The 22,213-nt window shown below is 40.1% G+C and overlaps 2 protein-coding genes across 3 annotated transcripts in view; both read right to left on the reverse strand.

The window, feature by feature from the left end:
• Window positions 1-17,728, reverse strand: part of TIAM2 (TIAM Rac1 associated GEF 2) — a 90,571-nt gene extending 72,843 nt beyond the window's left edge. For both annotated transcript variants that reach the window (XM_044422334.1, XM_044422327.1), the window contains exons 1-5: window positions 17,620-17,728; window positions 14,762-15,955; window positions 11,233-11,668; window positions 6,016-6,188; window positions 4,251-4,475 (exon numbers count right to left, since the gene is read on the reverse strand). In XM_044422334.1, the coding sequence (XP_044278269.1) occupies window positions 4,251-4,475; window positions 6,016-6,188; window positions 11,233-11,668; window positions 14,762-15,949 (2,022 nt within the window). In that variant the 5' untranslated portion in view covers window positions 15,950-15,955; window positions 17,620-17,728. The remainder of the gene's footprint in view (window positions 1-4,250; window positions 4,476-6,015; window positions 6,189-11,232; window positions 11,669-14,761; window positions 15,956-17,619) is intronic.
• Window positions 17,634-22,213, reverse strand: part of SCAF8 (SR-related CTD associated factor 8) — a 214,854-nt gene continuing 210,274 nt past the window's right edge. Inside the window, exon 21 of the mRNA XM_044422388.1 lies at window positions 17,634-17,725. The gene's annotated coding sequence lies outside the window, so the exon portion shown is untranslated. The remainder of the gene's footprint in view (window positions 17,726-22,213) is intronic.

Here is a 22,213-nt window from a genome sequence, read left to right on the forward strand (position 1 = left end):
GAAGGTATAACTCCTAAAGGTGTTCACAAGAGAGATAAAAGAAGGCCAAACATTACAAGAAAAGAGGAAATGGATCGTTTAGAGAAATAATGTATAAATCCAAACAAAGCTAATGCAAATATGTTTTGAGCATGTCCATCCATAAGCTGAACTGATTCATTCTTGAAATAATCAGGATGTTGAATACTTTGGAGTGGTGTGTTTTTATTGAAGGAGCATGGAAAAGAAGTTTGCTTCATAGTATCTTAATCTAGCTATACACCAAAACTTACATCACACAAGTCTGAGATTGAAGCACACTGTATAACCTCGCCATTATATAAATCTTTTAAGCCTAAGACTGCAAAATCATAGCTTAACTGTATTCCTTTAGAATGGAGTGAGCACAACTCAGCCAATAAGAATTTATAAGAGACATTCTTGATAAAAAGTACAGCTGGGATTTTCCGAGAACCTATAAAGTGTCCTTAGTAAGACAACTCCCTCTTTTACTTGCCTTTGAAAAATGTCATGTTTTTTCTTCTTGAGAATTATACTGCAAAAATAGGAGCAGGGGAATAAGGAAATACATCAGGGAGGCAAAATAGAGACCCACAATGTAGATGTTTACTCAGAAGCCATTCTCTCTTTGTTCAATACATTATACTCTCTAATGAGTATGTTTTCGAATTGCAATCCCTGATGCTTATTGTGTTACATCACTATGTTCAGCAGAATATTTTTATATAACTAGATCTGATATGTTCTAGACAACAAGAATGAGCAAAATAAAAACTTTATGCATTACATATCTATACCAACTGACTGGCAAATACACTCAGGGCAGTTTACAATCATAAAAACAGCCAAACAATAAAACAAAAGAAGTAACAGAGTAATAAAATTCTAAAGATTAAGACATTAAACACCTTTAGAACATTAAAGAACCAGTAACTTGTTTATTTTATATGGGCTTTTATATACCCGTAGCCAACTGGCTCTCATAATGGTTTACAAGATATAGAATAATGCAAGAACAAGAATACAAGAATAATAAAGGACCTCTGGCTACTGGAAGAGAGAGGTCTTATGCTGGTATGCAGGACAGATTTCTGCTGAACCTTCCAGGAAAGGGTATTCAAGAAGACTCTTTCCCTGGTGGCCCATTATGGGTGACCACACCTCAAGAAGATCCTCCAAAGGTGATCTTACCAACCCAGCAGGAGAAGGTGTTCCTCCATATGGACTATTCCCAGACTGAAGAACTTTAAAAAATCAGCACTATCACTTAGACACTGACTGGTGACTGGCGCAATTGACACGGCAACAGCACTTATATAGCAATTGAATGTCCTGCCCCACTATGTGGCCTTGCTGCTCTAGGCTTCCACACCATCTTACAGGAAGTCACTGCAATAATTCAGCCAGGAGGTTAAATAGCCAGTGTTTCAGCAGTATTCACATGTATTTTAAAAACCCCAGCTCATATTTGGAAGTCCCAAAATGTGTCTCTGGAGAAGCACATATATTCTCTCTCCTCTGCATCTTGTAGGGGTGGCAAACCTTTTGTCTCTCAGGAATGAATTCTGCAATGGGGAGGTCAACCATTGCTTCTTTGACCCAGAAGGCTAATTGTCATCTGATATCTGCAACACCTACTGATGACTAATTCATTCTGTCTGCAGTCTGAAACTATAAGATGAAAAGTGCCAAGACTATAAGTGGCATACTCTGCCTCCAAACATAACATATTCATAATCTAACAAGAAGCCTCCAGAGACCAGATGTGGACACAGTTGGCTGTGGGTTTTTTAACCCATGATGATCCACCGTGCTTATGAATGCCAAATTGAATATTCAACCCCAACTCAGTGGTTGTCCTATCAAATGAACATGGATTGTGTGAGGGAATAGATCATGGGCTATTGATATTCATTTAACCCTCACATAACCCACACTCACTGGATTCATATGACACAACTACCTCCAAGCAAAGGTTACAAATTCCAAATGGCAGCTGTGCCAGTTTGAACAGCCACAGTGTGCTATAAAGGTACAATAAAGCCTTATATCCTATGTGCCTTATATCCTTGGTTTAAAACATTTTATGTTAAAACACTCTTCTTCAAGTTTGTGGTGGCTGTTTTTAAAAAGGTGCCATTTTTGAAAGATGCAGAATGAGGAGGAGGAGGAGGAGGAGTGAAAAGATGGATATTATGTAGCACAAAATCGAAGGGATTTGTTCACAGGAATATGTTAACTGTTCTGTGCAATGAGCAGAACTGTCTTCTGGAAACACATTTTAGTTGCCAAGAAGCAAAGGGGTGGGGGAGTCCAGAAGAATATGCAGACGGCTGTTTACTCCCTAATTACTTTTCCAAATTTACAGAGTTTCACACTCATGCAATTTATTGTCCTATGCATAACATGCTGGTAATATAAATAGTGCATTAGCATGCAGATGGTTTCAGCAAGTTACTTTAATGAATAAGCATGGGTTGAGTCTCTGAAAGCTTATTCTTTTATTAGGCATCTCTAACTACTGAGCTATGCAAGAACCTAGGACCCCCACAGAGAAGATTCCCCTTTTTAAATGTTCTGCTATTTTATAAGATATCATCCATGTTACACATACCACAACAAGCTATACATTCCAGTCCCTCCACCTCAAGATGCAATCCATATTGGAGCCATACCAATGACTCACCAAGTACTACAGGGTTGTTTTATCTTTGTTCTACAAGACTTTCAAAAGCAAGCTTACAGCAACACACATTTTACTCCCATGCAGGCCTGTGAAGCTCAAGCATAAGAGCTTGTGGAGATTCTACCGTTATTCCTGGGGTCAGGCCCCTTTGAAGATGAAACACTGAGTCACAGGAGAAGTATGCAAGTAGGAATTAATTTTCTTTTGTAATGACAGGAAGGGTTTCCCACATTAAAGATCCTCGACTGTTTTGGTGCAACCATCAGGATTAGGCTAGTTTACTTCTTGGTGTCTCAAGATGGTTGACTTGAAAGGCAACCTCTGGCTACGTTGTAGACATAAGTCAACAGCAGGGACAGCCAAAATGTCCTGCTGAAAGAGGTAAAGATTGTCATTGCAGGAAGAGTTGCTGAAGTAAACTGGTTCATTAAAGTAGAAATAAGCAGCCACATCTAGCAGGGCCTATAGCAGCCCTGCTGGGAAAGGATGGGAGCCTATGTGGATTTCCAGTGTTGTTTCTAACCCCAAATATATATAGCACAGTCCATAAAAGTGCATATGTACCAGCCCTGTTAAAGATAGAAGGGGGGTTTACACATGCTCAGAGACACAACGTCCAGCTACCATAAAGCGCACAGAAAAAACTATCCCAGGTAAAGCTGATCAAGGTACAGAAGGCCAGCAGTAAATTCTAAGACAGTACATGACCAGAAAACAAGCTCTTCCTGAAATCTTATCATGAGCCCATTCTGTACTAGCTGAAACGATCACCCTTTTGCACATAATCTTGCTGTGGTGGAAGAAGATCAAAGTAGTTACTTGTATCCATATTGATTAGGAGCAACACTGTCTACAAAGATAGAAGCCAGAGTTAGGAGATTATTTCACTAAATTTACCAAACTAAATGCATTAACATCAACTCCACAGTATATATTCGAAGGAATGAGAGTAATCATCCAAAGCCCTGCCCTGCATTACACTACCAAGAGAAGAGGGTGAAAGACAGGGGCTTCTTAATAGTAGAACCTGTACAATGAAAGTCCTTCCCAAGGGAGGTGAGGCTGCCCCATTCCTTGTTTACTTCAGGCATAAACTTGAGATAAGTTTATTTTGTGAGGCTTTGAATTTCAACCAGTTACATTTTTATTTTACTATGGGTTTCAGTGGTTTCTTTAAAAATTGTCCTGCTATTTCAATATAAACAAACCACTTCAGGGCCTCTTTTTAGTACAATAATGAAGTAGCAAAATGTTTTAAATAATAGTATTCCTGGTGCAGATAGAGTTCTCAATTTACACAGCAGAAAGTTAAATTTAAAAAATGCTTTGCCTGCTTCAAGATCCTACAAAAGCAATTATTGCTGCATGTGAGAAATTCATCTCCAAGAACAACTGCCCATGATGGTTTTCCTGCCCATGATGGTCATTCCACCCCATTCTATGACTATAGAAAACACTACATTTTTGGTGTACAGCTATAAGGGCATTCGCATGTTAGCCTCAAAATTTTAACAAGCTGTGTACTCTGAACAAGAAGCACTTTGTGTTAATCATTGCTTAGTACCTGGTTCTCAATTGCTTTTCTGTTTTTAGGATCACTAACAATTGAGAGTTGTAGTTCAGCCATCTTTTTCATCTTGCTATCCATGTCAATTTTTTGGATAAGGCTTTTAGTCTGATTTTTCAGCAATTTGACTGTATCCTCTTTCCCAAATTTCTTTGCAAAGAGAGAAGCAGAAGCGGAGTGGATTGCTGTAACCCAATTTTCAAGGTCAGTCTGGCTTGTGGCCTAAAAATGAAAAGAAACCAGAAATTAACATAAACAAAAGGCTAAGATAGAATCCAGTTAGATCCAGAACCAACATCAGACAAGGATGACTGTGTGGGGTCAACTTAAGTGGGGTCTTCTTATCCTCTCCACTGCTCCATGATGCTTGCATGCAACTTCCCCCGTACCCAAAGCTTGCAAATAATAAAAGGTTACTGCTAAACTAATGTTCCCTTGCAAGCTGGCAACTGTAATTACTAGTAATGCTAACTCTTTATCTAAAGAGGAAGAACTTTGTATAAAAAATGAAATTCATCACATGTTTGGCTGCAGGAATGGCAATCTGCAGCCTGTCATTAGTTTAATGTTAAAGAACCATACAGAGTGTCAGTTACATTTGAAAGTAACTGAGGGGAGAGTGAGGAAAATAAGATGACGACTTCAGTGACTGCCCACAGCCATTTATGCACTTCTCCTAATGCTTCTGTAACAGCATTCTTCAGGCTACTTGCTTCTCTGACAGAAATGCACACCTCTGAACCATCCTTGTTTGCACAGACAAATGCAAGCTAACTATCATGCTCAGAAACAGATGCACTTACAAGCAGCCTCCCTCAAGTTGGTGGCCTTCACACGATTTGACTACCTGCCCATTCACCACACTAGCTGGCACTCATGGGAGCTCTAGTCCAAAGTACCTGGAAAGCACACATTTGGGCAAGGCTTCTTCTATGCATCCTTGGCTGGCAACCCAATGCACTTATTACTTTGTTATCATCACTGTTACCTGATGCTAACAACTGGCAGAACTACATCGTCTCCTGAAAAATGTATGGGATCATTTCTATGGGACTACATGTTGTGTGTGACTGAGGGATGCCACTACCAATGGTGCCCCCAGATTGAACTTGCCCTCTCCCCATACTGTGTAGAATCACTTATTCCACACTGTGACGCCATCGCACAGGAGTCGGATTCTACTCATTCATAAGTAGAACAGGCCCACTGAAATCACTGGGGCTCAACTGGGTTCACTGTAAGTATGACTGAGCCTGGAACCAGCACCATTCAGAGCCCACTAAGAGCAGGCAATTATGGGGCACAAAAGAAGTAATGTTGTTGTATCACGAGAGATGTTATCCTACACATTATATGAGGAGGAGAGAGAATTTAAGACAGGGAAACCATTTTCACTCACATTCTTATGATTCCAATAATGTACATTTTTGGCTTGCATTATATAAAGTTTAGGTGAATGTATCAGACAAGTACAGTTAATTTCACTGCAAAGAAGAATTCCAGGAATGACTGGCAATTATTAGTCAATTAGTTAGTTAAATTGCTTTAAAGAGCATTCTCAATTAGGTGGAAAATTTAAAAATAAATTGAATACTTACAAAGAACAAGGGTGGCAGAAGGATGGGAGATAAGACCATCTAGAATTCTTCCCAAGATCACTTCTACAATTCTGAGTTCAGTGGTTCTGTGTTTTTAAACTAACATGGCACAGTATCTTATAAAAATTAATTTCATTAAGAATTAATGACAAGACAATGAATACCTGGAATAAATAGACATCTCCGAAAGAGTTGCTAAGACAGAAAACATTCTCCTTCTTAGGATGTTCTGGACAAGACTGCACTATACTGTCTTCTGCAAACAGAGCATATCGAGGTGAGCTATTCTGCTCCATGGAATTTCTCCCATATGTCTCATAAAACAGCAGGGTGCATCCTTTATAAAAGGGAAAAAAATGAGAACCTGGTTTATTGGTGTCCCAAGCAATCTCCTTCTGGAATACAGTGGAAGTAAGAGTGCCTCATCCCATTAAAACTAGACAAACAAAATGAACCATCAGTGAACTAATTCATATTTCACCTGCAGAATATGCAACAGACATAGCTAAGAAATGCTTCAGCCCCTGAGATACAATGCTGCAAAGCATTTACAACTGATAAAGGATTATAGCTGTACAACTTTACCCCAGTAGGAGAGGTGGATCAAGTTTCAGTAATCCTGCTTGTGTGTCTATCTGGTTGTCGTACCTTCAGTAGTCTCCACATCTTGATTCCTCCACCCACCCACAGGAATTCCTTCCTTTATTGACTTTGTGGTTTAAAAAGACCATGCAGTATTCATGGGAGCCTAATTTTTTATGTGGCTCATTCTACATAGTTTGACTGAGTTTAAATGAAAAGGTCTTGTGACCCTCAGTTACTACAGTTGCTAGCAATGGTATGGAAGTAGCCTCTTCCCGGCTCCTTCCTAGCAATTACAGCAGTATTCATCAACTGAGTGCCCTCCAGATGCTTTGAACTAAAATCTCCAGCATTCCTGAACATTGACAATGCTGTCAGGTAGAGTCCAAAACATCTGTGGGACACCAGGTTGGGGAACACTGAAGAAAAAAACAGCAGTGAATTCATGAACAATGCAGGTGGAACTGACACCATGGCTCATGACCCAATGGTTGCTCTCTGCCATGCCTAGAAAATGCTTGGATTACGAGTCATGCTTACATAATGCATGGATCCAAACATAACAGTAATATTAGCTGAGGACATAGTGTGCATGATGTAACTAACAATATATTTAAAGTGCTTTTTAAACAACAATGCAATTCAGTGTGTGTGCCCAAGAGTGCTCTCCCAGTATTGTTCTTTTTGAAGTAGCTAAATATGGATAAATGCCCTCACAATTTGTAATCTGCTACTTAGCTATTGTCTGCACTCTTTCTTTCTTGTATAATCAGTTTTTAAAAGTAGCTAGGCAAACACCAGCAAGATTGTCATTCCCAATGCATTATGAGCACAACTGATAACAGTTTATTGTCACTGAAGAAAGACTTGCAGGACTATCACACAAAAATTACAACTTAATGCAAAAAGCTCACTGTGTGTCATATTAAACACCATTCAACAAGCCCCAGGAATATTCTGATTAGAGATTTTGAGCTTTAGGCAAAGTGACCAAGTGCTTTAAAGAGGCATGGGAACCATTTCCGCCTTCTTTCTATTCAAAAAGATTCTCTGGCAGACCTATGCAGGTTACTGTCTGTAGATGATGCATACGCTAGGGATGCTACAAACCCTGCTGCACAACGGATGACACCACAACTTTGTAACATTAATGTCCAAAATTGGGAAGTTCAAAATAAAGTTAAATACGTTGAAAAGCCTCCAAATAGTGTGCATGTTTGAAAGAAAAGGATAACCTACAACCATAATTTTGTCATTTTAGGTGGGAGCTGTTAGATGTTTGTGTTAAGAAACAAACAGCAGTCACATTCTATATCCTTAGATGAGACAAGACAGCCTTCTTCTGGCTGTTCCCCAGGGCCAGATTACAGAATAATGATATGATCAGAACATGGCTGGAATGTAGTACCCCTTGCCCAGATAAATTAATTAGCCAAGACAGATGGGAAGGAAAAACATTCCATGTTAAAGGAATGGTCTTCATGGCCTTTTAAGCGTTGCTGAAGTCTCAGAACACCAATCAATTCACTTTTGGCAGGTAACCAGATGGTTGTAATCTTTCCTGTTATTGATAAATTAAATTCAGCTCACAAGCAAGTACAGGGGGAAAAACCACCATGAAAACACACTGTTTTTAGTTGCTGTGTGTTACTTCTCAGCCAAAAAACATAAACCTGTAGTGCTGTTTACGTTATAAACACACCAGATCACTAATGTCTGGCAAAATGAGTTCCAAATGGATGGCAATATAATTAAGCTGAAAACAAAAAGAGTTCTGCCATAAGGGACAATAAGATGTTTGAACAGCAAGAACCACAAAAATGCCCAGAGCAGGAACAGAGAGTGACATCAGTAGAGTCACTTGTGATATTGTACAACTGTTTTGGAGGCTTTGAGTCAAGACTGAGCAAGCTTTCAACTGTAGTACAAGGAGACTCAGGAAGGGAGGTTTATGAAAATATGCCTCAGCTCACTGAAAAAAAATCAGATGCATACTTGAAGGATAAAATCCAACAAGGACAATAGAAAATACATTCTCTTTAGGTTGTCAATAGGCATGATCTACCATTTAAAGTATTCCATCCCATACTAAAGGAAGCTGATATGCACCTTGGACTTACAGAATTGCAGTTTTAACCTTTTTCATTAGACCTCACCGCTTTCTGGCTTGTTTGGGAACTGCCATAGCTTCATGGGGTACATACAGTTTGCAGGAGGATGATCCCAGGATCTGACCTGGGAAAGCTGCTGCCAATCAGTGCAGATAGTATTCAGTTTGATAAACTTAATGTAAGGCACCTACCTATGTCTTTCTATTAATTTAATAAAAAGCATTTCCATCTTTTTGAGTATTGACATACTTAATACAAAATATTTACTGTATTTCACATAGGCAATTTTTGTTTAAACATATATATTTTCCTCCCCCACCCCAGTATGCAGATAGCTATATTTTTGTATTTTTTAATTTGGGCTGGAAGATACTAACTGCAAGAAAAGAAGGGGAAAGGTGGGAAGGGAAAAGGAAAGCCAAGCCAAGCTGTAAAAAAGTCACCTTTCCTCCAAGTCAATTATTCCTAATCCACATTTTCAATACATCCAATGTCTTCCAGCATTGTCCTTGGCATCCATTTATGATGTATCCAGAAATTAATCTGAGCAAGGTGCTATTAAAGGTTTGCCACATGACATGATTCCAGTGCTAAGAGGTCAGCCTTGAAACAGATGCAAAAACTTGGTGGAATGAGCATATGCAAAGTACCTTTTTTCAGTGATAAGTAACCACTATAAACATCTGAAGTAGGGAACAAATGGTCCTGATCAGAAGGGATGACTTTCAAGATGACTCATGTTGTCAGTAAGCAGATACGCATGCCCACACATGTGAACTTCAACACAGACATTCACACAGGGCTGGTGTCAAGGGTAAGCATTCTGCCCCAGTGATAAGGTTGAAAAGTAACTGCTAATGCCTTCTTACTTGGGGTTCTCTACCAGAGAAGCAAGCAAGTGGTAGCAATGATGAAAAAGAACATAAGAAACAACAGCAGCTGGTGACAGTGGTAGTAAACAGACAGATTAAGCATAGGGACACACTGAGGATGACTTCCCTGTGGGTCCTTGCTGAGCTAGCATGCAGTCACATGGACACCTAAAGGCAGGGCTAGCAGCACTTCCCATACTGAGGGCAAAACCTACTACACAGCCCTGTTCCTCAGAACTTTTACTCTGCCCTTTCGCATAATCCATGCCGAAAGGGAGCTACTTTCATTCTGAACCTGCATGACTATTGTGTAACCAAGTTTGTACAGAGTGGCTATATACACAGGGTTCACACATCATGACAAGCAACCCTGCATGGTTTCCACTGTGCACCATGTTTTGCATGGATGCACCTGACAGACGATTAAGTGGTTTCAAGGCCAGCATGGTTTCCAGCCCCTTGCCCAGTCTTTCCACTGCTGGCATGTATGCCATCAGCCGTCGCATCTGAAATGCTATCCCATGTTGGATGGCTGGAGTTACCTCCTGCCATTCTTTCCAGAGGACTCTGTGCAAGCTGCATATCAGGACCATGAAAGCCACAATGCCAGGTTCCAATGCTCAGAAAAACTATGGCAAAGCATGGAAATCATAGAACAGACCACTGTTTCTTACTGTGGCTTCTAGAAACCTAACATACAATGCTGAAATACCACAACAGGGATCAGGACACACGATAGACAATCCTGCACAAGAACGACCACGGCTTGTCCTGTTATGCAAACCCACCCAGAGTCCGGCTTGTTGCAGAAATTTATCACCTTCTGGGTTTCTTCAGTCAATGTACTAATTTTATACTCATCACTATTGTTCAAAAGGAGAAGCACAGTTAATTCACCCTGGAAGCCCTGGCGGAGTAGAATGATACTGGATAATTCTAAATAGAGGGCTCCTTGTATTAGCAGTTACTAGATATTGCACATGTATTTTGTCTTTTTCTCCTTAGCAGATTTTCAGTGCTAACAAAAAAGACAGAAGCAGCAGCAGGAAAACATGGAGCCAGTGTGGTGTAGTGGTTAAGAGCATGGGACTGGGACCCAGACGATCTGGGTTCGAGTCCCCGCTCGGCTACGGAGCCAACTGGGTGACTTTGGGCCAGTCACGGACTCTCAGCCCAGCCTACCTCACAGGGTTGTTGTTGTGGGGATAAGATGGGGGAGGAGAATGATGTAAGCCGCCTTGAGCCCTTTGTAGGAAAAAGGCAGGATATAAATTGAAAAATAAATAAATAAATAATAAAATAAATTATGAGTGAAAAATGACCAATCTGGGCCCTCAGTTAAATTACGGGAATGAGGCAGGGTGATTGCCTGAAAGCCTTGACTGGGAGACTCCAATATGATTCTTACAACTTAGGATAAAAAGGTGCATAACTAGACAAGGTATAAAACAAAGCACAACTATGGCAAGGACCCCCAGGAACAGTGGGCTAAGCCTGCTGATGGCTCTTACTACCAGTAGGTTTAGACACTCATTTGAAGTTATTAACAAGGGCTATCAGTGCACACACCGAAGATGGAATGAATGCACTGTACATGTTTCAAAAGCCTGGAGATTAATGCATTTGTGCATGGGATGAAGCTTGTTAAATATTCACATTCGGTGACATGAAGAAAACACCCAAAATGCTTCCTTGTACAGATTATACTGTTGCAAACTTCCTTTCCAGTAAATTAAAGAGTACTCTGAACAGATGTGAAAGTGAATTAAAAATGCACTGCCAAGAATTAATGCACCTACATTAGTTAAAATCCTACCTTTCAGTGTTACCCAGTAATGTTTCCATTTTCTCCGCGTAACCAGCTCAAGCTTCTTCTCTTTTTGTAGGGTCACAAGAGGTTTGAAGAAGAGCCACCCAGCTTTACGAACAACTCCTTGCTCTTTCTCATAAAGCAAATCTAATTGTTCCAAGGAGCTTAGTGACTCACTGCTCGAGTCCTCAGTTTCTGTGGAGGTGTCTGTGTTTTCAATGTTGGTCCTGCTCAGGTCAAGCTCCCGCATGAAATTTTCATAAATGTTCTGTCTCAGAGCATCACTGCTGATTGCATTAGCAGACTCACTTCTCTGAGAGAAGATCTGGCCAGAGCCAGGTGACCAAAGAGATCCAGAGAAATGTGAAGAAGCAAGGGTGTCTGGAGAAAGACTTTCCATTCCAGTGTCAAGATACTCACTTGAATCTTTGCATTTTGGTTCCTATGTAAAAGGGGAAAAAATTGTACATTTACCCAACATACAGTGATGAAATAGCTCGGCTTGACAAACTTCATGTTTACATTTGGTGTAAATAAACTGCTTCATTAAAGTCCACTGTTGCCACAAGGGTTTTTGGTAGAAGATGGACTTGCTCCCCCACAGGGTCATTTTTCAGCAAAGAGAACTTTCCCCACTATACAGGTGAATGAAAAAAAAAGGCTTTCCATTCACTTACAGAGAAGGATATAGCTTGGCGTACATCTCATATTGGCCTTGTGAGTACCATCTTGGAGACTCCTACACTAAGATGTTTATTGCTACTATTACTGTTCTACTAACATGCTGACGTGTTTCTAATTAGGTTAATGTGTTTCTTATTCTACACAGACTATTTTCAAATGGTTGCAACCAGATTCTTGAAGAAACTTGTATTTTCATTTTCCTGACTTTCTGTTTTTAAAGTTTAATCTAAATTATTACGCTTATACTTTGCTCTTTCTATTGTGGGAAGGGATCTGAAGCAACTTACACACAGTTTCCAGGTAAAACCCACTTAACAGCAGAATTACACTTTATTCATTACCTTAGTCAGCTTTGTGTAGTTGCAGAAAATTACAGGGCAACGTTACTTACATTCCTCATTCTTAACAAATATGCCATGCTATGGCATCACATCCTGCACCAGATGGTGCAAACTGTTCTATCACAAAATATCTTGCCAACTTGTTAAGCCCTGGTCTCAAGCTCACAAGCCTCCCACTGGAACTTGTATTCCCAGTCCAGTCTGAACCCACCTCTACTTTATTTCTGCCCCAAAGCTAAGTTTCTGGACACCTTGGGGAACATGAAGGGATGCAAAACGGTAGACAGTGGAGTTAGCAACAACAAAGGAAACGTTTCTGCATCAACCCAAAACTAGAAGCATTTGCTTCAGACACAACGAGCGAGGAACACTTTGGGATGAACTCTGGGATGCTCACACGTCCCTGGCAGGAAATATTACCATCCAAATTGTTTTTTAATGCAAAGAGGCACTACTCTGTACAGAAGTACATTCCAGTATTCCCTTGGAGTAACTGCCTTCACAAACTATTCTCTTTCTTTCTTTCTTTCTTTCTTTCTTTCTTTCTTTCTTTCTTTCTTTCAACAGCACTGTAAAAGGCTGATAGTAGTCATAAGGAGGAACTCATGAGGGAAGATGAAGAATCAGATCTTCACCGGCAGCTGCAGGTGCACTCGGCTGCGGAAGCAAAGGCATGGGGCATGAGTCTGAGATGGTGAAGGAACTCCATCTTCTGAGCAGCACACACAGAAGCGAATAAATTAAAAATGGCACTGCCATCTTTAGTCAGAAGAGTAGGGTATGAAGACAGCGGACTGACACAGAATGATCTGTTTTAGGATTACAGGGTTTTAGGGTTATGCAAAGTTGTTTCACTCCAATTGCATAACATGACAACCTCCAAGTGAGATGCCTTCTGAACCCAGTCAACAGCAGAGGCTGGTCAGGCAGCATAATTAATCTGCTTAGGGCTGGCAATAGGTTTGTTTTCAATAAGCAGAAATACCACAGCTTCTTTTTGCTAATGGGCAGAACTAAATTCAAGACCTGTGGTTGGGTATCTGAGGGGCATTTCCCTCTAGCAGAGCCTGCCACACAGTCAGAAGATGCAGCAAGCTGCATGCAGCAGCTTAAACAAACCACTGCATCTTGTTTAAACTGTGATCTTGCAAACTGGGCCAATAGCCATAGATTTCTGCTGAGAAAGAAGCCTAATCTTGCCACAATTTCTAAGACTAACATATATCATTAACTGTATACAAGCATCTTCGTCTTGAATTTCTAGCACATGCTTTTCTAGCACATACCTTTGGAATATCATACTTGCTGTTTCAGCAAGTCTAATTATCCGTTAGAACAAAGTTATATGTTACCCATTTGCGCTAGCTGTGATTACATAAAGGAATTTTTATGAGAAGGGTAGAGTACTAAACTATTCAGAGCTGAATGCTTTACATGTGATTTTAATTTTAAGTTTGGCAGCCGTCATTTCCTAGATCTCCCACTTATACCTTGGTCAATCCAGAGCTCATTGCAAGATTGCAGTTTAAAGGGCTTGATAGCAGAAAATAATAATTATGCTCAACTCCCACTGTGATCTTCCAAAATAGATATATTTGGACAAAATTTAAACAAAGAGCCAGTTATGTTGCGAGGAGTATCTCAGTTTGATGCTGTTACTTAAGTGCTTAAAATAGTACATGCGTACGTGTACGGTAAGTCATAAGTGAACAATTACCTAATGTCGTTAAGAACTGAAAAAGATTTGCTTTGTATTTTAATCTTAGGGCAGAACAAATAGAACCCATCTTAATTGTGCACTCCCGGTCGCACAGATGCAGCTCACTTTGCCTACTCCTTAAAATGGTCCTCAACAAAAAACTAGGTTCAGTTTTGGGAATGATGCTCACCCTCCCCCAATGCTCAGCCAAAGTAGCACAGCGCCCACAGTTGCAGCTGTCACTGGGAAAGGTCATTCTTCTCTTGAAAAGGCCATCACTAGCATTGTATTTATTCAGTCCTGCAAGAAGGGCAGTGAGCTTAGACATGCACTATTTCTAGAACTTCCTCCTCCTTCACAAATTCCTACCGACCACACAACAGAACAATGCTTGTGTTTTAAAACTGTGGACCTTTCAAGGTGTCTGTACTGAAGTAGGACCTGCCTAGTCATTGGACCATTGACCTTTCTAGTCATCAGACAAGTCCATCACCTGTCATAGCCAAAGAAGGGAAGATGAGGTAGCAGTAGATTAGTTTAGAAAACTTCTACTCTGTTTTCTTATTTTCCCTCTCTCAGTGGAAATAGATTTCTGCCTTTCAGGCAGGAGCAAAGCTGGGCACAGACAAAACTGGATGAGTAGATGGATAGGTAACATGATACAATGAAGTAAAAACTGGGAAAAAAATAGGGAGTGGTTGCTACGGCAATGGTGGGGAAAACAGGAGTCAGTGGCAGAACATATTAAAGTGGAGTATGGTTTTGTCATATCATCTTTCAGAGAAGACTCTTAGCTGAAAATGCTGCATACCTGTAGCTTCCTCTTTTTTCTCGACAGACTTCCTGTCCAATCACTGATCCGTCGCATTCGGCTTTTTAATGTTTCCTTCTTTGTTGCATCCTCATTGAGAGTTGTAGATTTCCTGCAGGGGAGGGTATAGGAAGAGTACTGTGGTGGTCCTCTGTCCTCTACATTAGAAGGAACATCTATGGCTGAGGCAAATGAAACACGATTGCTTAAATTGGCATGAGTATTGATATAATCTGCAGATAGTCCGATATTGGAAGTTTGGCAGCTTCTTAGATTTGGATCCCTATATAAATCATGGAGGGAAGAAAGAGATGAGCTTTGATTCAAGGGTTTCTTGCAGTCATTCTGGGGAAAACTGACTTGGATGCTCGCATCTGGGGTGCTCCTGGACAGAAACGACCCATCCAGTTCATTCATATCTCCATTATTGCCCCATGGAGCATCATACCATGAAGACTCTGAACTAATGGAGCTCCCTTTACTGGATCTAAGTCTTGAGTCAGTGGATGACAGACGACGGCTTTCTGTATATTCAGCACTAGATGTTTCCTTCACTCCAAGCACATTATTCTTTTCAGATTCTGAAGTAGGTGAGTACCGTAAGAGTTGAACTGGTCCACTGGATTCTTCTCTAGAGACGGTACTGTTGCTGCTACTGTTGTGAAATTCAACCCTCAAACACCCATCCAATTTCCCCAGTGTCTTAATGAGAACTTTTGGACTCATTCGGTCATCTGAAGGTGGGCTATCTTTCTTCCCGTAGCAATTTAAGAAGTGTCCATTACATTCCCTAGAAGTAACATGGCTACTTGTAGCTTCAAAGTCAATGTAATGATAACCATTCTCAGGCAAAAATGTATTATTAGTCCCTTGGCTGTAATTTCCCAAGGCATGAGTTCTATGTCTGTTATGGCTGCTGTTCTTTGAAACTTTCATGATCGAGTCATTGAGTCTTGAAGAATAGGGAGGAGTATTCTTGAAATGGGAAAGGCAGCTTCTAGCTAATGATCGGGATTTATAGTTGGTACCACTGACACTGTGACTCCAACCATGTAAGGAGCAGGACTTCTCATCTTTACCATGGGTGCTGCGAATTTTCATAGAATGAGGCTTCTGCTTGGCACCAGATGGAGAATTGGTGTGACTTTTTGTTCCCTGAAGGCTGTACTGGCTTTCTGAATTCCCCATCTTTCACTAAATTGAGAGTACAAACAGCAGTGGTTATTAAAACATTTACTCTGAACAAAACAAACAAAAACTTTAGTTTTACACACAAACTTCTACAAACATTGCCTGATAAGAAAACTCCACTTATTCAGACTTATTCATTAGATGACTTTTTAAAAAGTTTTATTATGTTTAGTTTGCATAGGGATCATTCTGGAAAGCACTCAGTACCCATTGAATAGTTTTCTCCCCTGTTCTTGCAACTTCTACAGCTTAGATCTTCCACATTCAGAAGTATAAAACTCATATTGGTGATATACCCAAAGAATGATACAGCATTTAGTCATCTGAATAATGACAATAAGACATTCTATATATGAAAAGCTGTTTTGTATTTTTATGGCTTCCATTCATCTCATCTCAATTTAAAAGAGTCATTAGCACTGCCAGAAAGTTATTTTTAAAAATTAAGTTACCAAGTAAGGCTCAATATAGCATCACATCAAACCATAGTTTGTGTTAACCAGTGCAACAAGTTCAACCCACTTTAAATTACAATTTAAGGCCACTAGTCCACTTTTGTTTCCAATCCACCCGATGCTCAGCACTCAGTTTCATAAGTTCAAGGCTTCCTTGGTGTAGCAGCAATGGCCTTAATTGTGGTTTGCCAATTATTTGTGAAATCAAATATAAGAACACACAACAATGAGCAGTTTGCAAGTCAGCTTCAAACAGCCGTCTTCAAGGGACGGGTTAACATGGTGTCCTGGACTTAGCAGGGTGTTGGACCTAATGACCCTCTGGCCCCTTCCAACTCTACTATTCTGTGATTCTATGATTCTATGAAAGTATAATTTTATATCTAGGCTTGGTAGCTCCTTGTAAACCATAGCTTTATAGCATGGAATAGGTCCAGTCATGATATCAAAACTGCCTTGACTTTACAAATCTTGTTCAGTGTTACATTTTAATACAGTTACATAACAAAACTGCATATACTCCCAAAGGTAAGCAAATAAGGACTTACAAAGCCAGTATATTTTACCAAGTAAGCATGTATTTGGGGATGAAGTAAATTACACAATTAAGTTTACTTCTAACTTCCTTACAGACAAGTTTAACCACATGTACAGCTCTTGGTTAATTTTAATTTACTGATTTTCCTTGACAGAAAGTTGCTTCTGGGATCTAGTATGCCAGCCTAGGCCCTAGGATCAACTTTATGATATACTGAAGTATCCTATATTTCTTGCTCTGTAAACAGTGTCCAAAATGCACAAGTGCCTCTGTTCATTCTGGTGTTTTCATGCAACTGAGGGTCAGTGGAGCAGAAAGTCTAAAGCTACCTCAATGAGCCATAATAGTCAATTCCAGAATGGAGTCCATCTACAGAGCTCTCTTCCACAAATTCCACTGACTTTCCTCATTCTAGAAGTGAGTGTTTTGAGTCATTTCTGTGGCGCTTGGGAACTGCTAACTTCCTGATATTCCAGGCATACAGACAGCAATAGATACTGCTCAGTTTTCTTTGTGATTCCATACAGTCTTTCAGATAGAGCAGGCAAAAATCACATTATCTTTTCACATCAACCACATTAACATTTTATTTGTAAATCAACTCCTATACTGTATCAGATTTTCATGAAAGCATGCTGATAATACTGAAAATAAAAATTATATGTAAGACACACCTGAAGGATCACTCAAAGGTGGATGGAAGTAGCAGTCTGTGTCTCTGACATGATCTTAACACTTGCTCATCAAATTTTCCCCAAATGGTAGAATCTTTATGTATCCCTATAAAACAAGGTCGAAAAATGTTAGAGTGAAGTGACTACGCACACCATCAAACTTTCCTACAGCAGCAGTGACCACACCAGAGATCAGATAAAATACTGCCAAAGCATGAGAGCCAATCTTTATATCCCATCTTTGAAACAATGCTGAAATTACAGAGCTGTTTCTTACTCTCCTCCTAAACAAGTAGGGTAGAATAACAAAATTAAAATTTGGGATGCATTATGAAATATGAAATTGATAATTTAGATACCGGTTTTTAAAACTTCTTTAACAATGCTATAATCGTTTTCAACTGAATTGAGTATGGGCTAGTCATAGATGACACCCAAACCATGGTTTTGTGTTATGTAATTGAGGATTGAATCCATGTGCTTCCTTTATTCCTGTGCAGATGGTTCTGAGTAAACCATATTCTGTGGTCTCATCTGAACAAGGCAAACTGTGATTTGTAGAAACAACAATTTGCCTATGAAACAGGAGAGCAAAGCAGTTTCAACAGGACTTGGGGTCAAACTCTTAGTTTCCTGCAAACCAGAGTTTACATGGGCACATCTTTGTACTGTTATACTGTGTGCAGAATTATGTCTGAACCAGCCCCAAGTCTTTGGTGCAAAATAGCCACACAATTCACACTTGTTCCAGTTTGATACTGCAATTTGTCTTAATAGGGATACATTATATGGCTAGGTCTCTCATTATAGTTTGATCAGTCTCTGTGGGACTTTTGTTATTGTTGATTCATGATCCTGTCTGAATTCCTACTGTGGCCCAGAGGTGAAAGGCCACTGGGTAATTCACTCACCCAACCAGCTGGCAGCCTCTCTGTTTGTGTTTTAAAGTTGATTCGCCAGCAAAGCAATAGCAAGGAGAGCACTGGGCATTGCACACACCAAGAGACAAAAGCTGCTACTGAGAAAGTGAACAACATGAACGCATTCAGAAAGCAAACAATGAGCTGTATTTCAAAGTAAAAAGAAGGGGTCCCTTTTATAGAACATTGCAGGAGGTTTCTATTTCAAAGGACTACAAGACTGCTTCTTTTTGGAACTTCTAACTATCAGATGTATACCGTCTATGTTTGAAGAACGCAAATTACTTGAAAGTGTTTATCCAATAGCTGCCTTATAGTGGAGTATAGTTTGTTTTATAATGGAGCATGTGTTTTATGTGTCAAAAATCTCACTCATTACTGTACGAACCCACGACCCCAGTAGATAATTTGCTTAGCTGTGGGTTAAAGAAGTTACAGATCACAACAAACTTGTGTTGCTACAGCACAAAAAGGAAAAATGTCATAGTGGGAAGTCAGCAAACAAATGACAATGGCTTCCCAGTTTATATCTTGTAGCATCTATGCCCACAAAGCCATGCATGCGTGCGCACATATTTATTTATTTATTTATTTATTTATTTATTTATTTATTTATTTATTTAAGGGCATTCTGTTTTACAGCCAGGACAATGCTGTGGCTCATTCTTACTACAGCAACTAAAAGACTTCCTTACTTATTTAAAAATGATGTAAATATTTATGATTTTGCTTTCTTGTAAGTACTAATTGCTTCAACATATAAATGTCACCAACATAAAGCATATTTTAGGGTAACAAGCAAAGCCCTGTGCTAAGATAGGGCATAACAATACAGATCATCAGAAGGAAAACACCACATAAATTTTGCAGGCTCTCTGTTATCAAGTATATGTAAATCACCAGAGGACTATAGACCAATGCAATACAGGAAAGTCACAGTCAGGGCATGTGTATTGAGAAGCTATGTTACAGGAACATAAACTGCGTTCACAAAGCTACTTTCAGAAGCCTATTTCTATTCATAAAAGGACACCAAACTCAATTTGTCTAAAGAATCAGTCAAAGACCATCTGGTCTCTACCGTGATCGCGCACTCACTGTGTAATCCTTTTTAACAGAGTGGGTAGCAAGCAAGCTGCTGTTATAGACCTTAGTATAACAGCATCAATTCTTCAGACTTTGAATCACTGATACAACTTCCATTGTGCATGAATACAATGAAGATGGCCAATGAATATGTCTATCAAAGGTAGGTATGCAAAACAGGATAACGTGCACCATAATGGAAAGTTAAGGCTACAACCACTGCATGTGAAAAATGCTACCACAGAGCGTTTTTTCTCATTAAATGACACAACTTTCTAACCATGTAAAGTTTGCCAACACCTAGGACAGTCTTGATAACATGCACAGTTGCTTTTATATCACGCTAATGTTATTCATGAGATATGCTCCCCTCTCCCTCCAAACTTATGCTGTAGCTGCTCTCAGACATATATACAGGAATGTGCTTTTAGGCACGTAAGAATCTGCCTTAAGTTCATCTTCTTCAGGATTGCCTATACTGAGTAGCAGGACCTTTTCAAGGTTTCAGAAAAGATTCTTTCCCGGCCCTAACTAGAGATGCTGGAAATCGAACCTGAGACATTCCATATGTGGCATATACTATACTCTCAGCAACCCTCCCCTCCTCTGGTGTGCCTGAGATCCACCTCTGACTCCACTAAACTTAATACTATTGTGCTACATTGTTGTGGCTGGAAACATAAAAGGCTTAGACCTAAAGCGCCCTCTTCTCTAAGTACTGGCTATCACAATCATTAACGGTTCCTTCTTCACCTTCCTTTCCTATGCACAAAAACTCATATGCATATATGACCAGAATTTCTGCATTGGCAAACTATTCAGTAGGAAATTACAATATTTGATTTGACAGGGATATGACTTAAGTGGTATTTCCTTTTCAAGTTGTCCACTGCAAATGTGAGGCGACAAAAATCACACATACATCTATTACGTTAATATGCCTTTTGCCTAAACTACATGGGAAGTGACTGAAGATGTGTATAACCGTCATGTCACAATTCAAATGCAGATGACTTTCTGGCAAGAATTTGCTTCAGTTTGGAAAACAAGGCATTCCAGTCACATGGTTCTGCAAAGGTAACATTCTGTAACATTCACAGAAAAGTAGGCCTAAAGAAAGGGGGTGTCACTTGTGACCCTCCAAACAGCCTGCAACTCCCATCAGCCCCAGTCAGCATAATTAATGGCCAATGATCAAGCAGTTTTAGGCCAAAATATCTGGAGGGCCACAGGTGGCCCAAGCCTGACCTAAAGACACATGACACAGTTCAAGGAGAAAAATGTCTTGTGCACAACTTTGGCATTTGGACTGTGCTATTCAAGGCACCCCTTCATGGATCACTGTCTTGCCATGGCAAAGGGGCTTGCGAAGCACAATGAAGCTATGAGCTATGCCATGCAGGGGCACCCAAGACGGACAGGTCGTAGCAGAGTGCTATAACAAAAGGTGATTCACTGGAGAAGGAAATGGCAACCCACTCCAGTATCCTTGCCATGAAAATCCCATGGACAGTAAGAAAACTAAGATTGTGGCATCTGGTCCAATCACTTACTGGCAAATATAGATGGGGAAGAAATGGAGGTAGTGACAGATTTTATTTTCTTGGGCTCCAAGATCACTGCAGATGGTGACTGCAGCCAAGAAATTAAAAGACGCTTGCTCCTTGGGAGGAAAGTCATGGCAAATCTATGACAGCATACCAAAAAGCAGAGACATTACCCTGACGACAGAAACTCGTATAGTCAAAGCTATGGTTTTCCCAGTTGCAATGTATGGCTGTGAATGTTGGACCATAAGGAAGGTTGAGTGCTGAAGAATTTATGCTTTTTAATTGTGGTGCTGGAGGAGACTCCTGCGAGTCCCTTGGACTGCAAGGAGATCAAACCAGTCAATCTTAAAGGAAATCAACCCTGACTGCTCTTTAGAGGGCCAGATCCTGAAGATAAAACTCAAATACTTTGGCCACCTAATGAGAAGGAAGAACTCATTGGAGAAGTCCCTGATGCTGGGAACGATTGACAGCAAAAGGAGAAGGGGGCGGCAGAGGATGAGGTGGCTAGATGAGGTCACTGGGACAGTGGGTGTGAGCTTGGGTGGTCTCTAAGGGATGGTGGAGGACAGGAGAGCCTGGACGAATGTTGTCCATGGGGTCGTGATGTGTCAGACATGACTTTGCAGCTAACAACAACAAATTCAAGGCACATGTGCACATACAATTCAATTTATTTCATTTCTATACCACCCAATATTCAAAGCTCTCTGGGTGATTTACAATGCTACATAAAAATACAATAAAACAACAGAATTACCACACAGTCTTCTCAAAGAAACATAAAAATAGATAGCTAAAAACATACTGTGAACATATTCTTTAAAAGAAAAGTTCCTGGGATCAATAATCCCATCAAGCCCCTTGATTACTGAGCATTTCTTTGAAAGCTTCAGCATAAAGGGCCATCTTAACCTGGCACTGAAAAGATGATAAGGTTAGTGCCAGGTAGGACACGCTGGGGAGGTCATTCCATAGATGGAGGGCCACCACAGAGAAAGCCCTTCCATTGGAGTTGGCAAGCCTCCACTGGAGTTG

This window comes from Varanus komodoensis, unplaced genomic scaffold (genome assembly GCF_004798865.1).
Source record: "Varanus komodoensis strain SLA01 unplaced genomic scaffold, ASM479886v1 scaffold1, whole genome shotgun sequence".
NCBI lineage: Eukaryota > Metazoa > Chordata > Lepidosauria > Squamata > Varanidae > Varanus > Varanus komodoensis.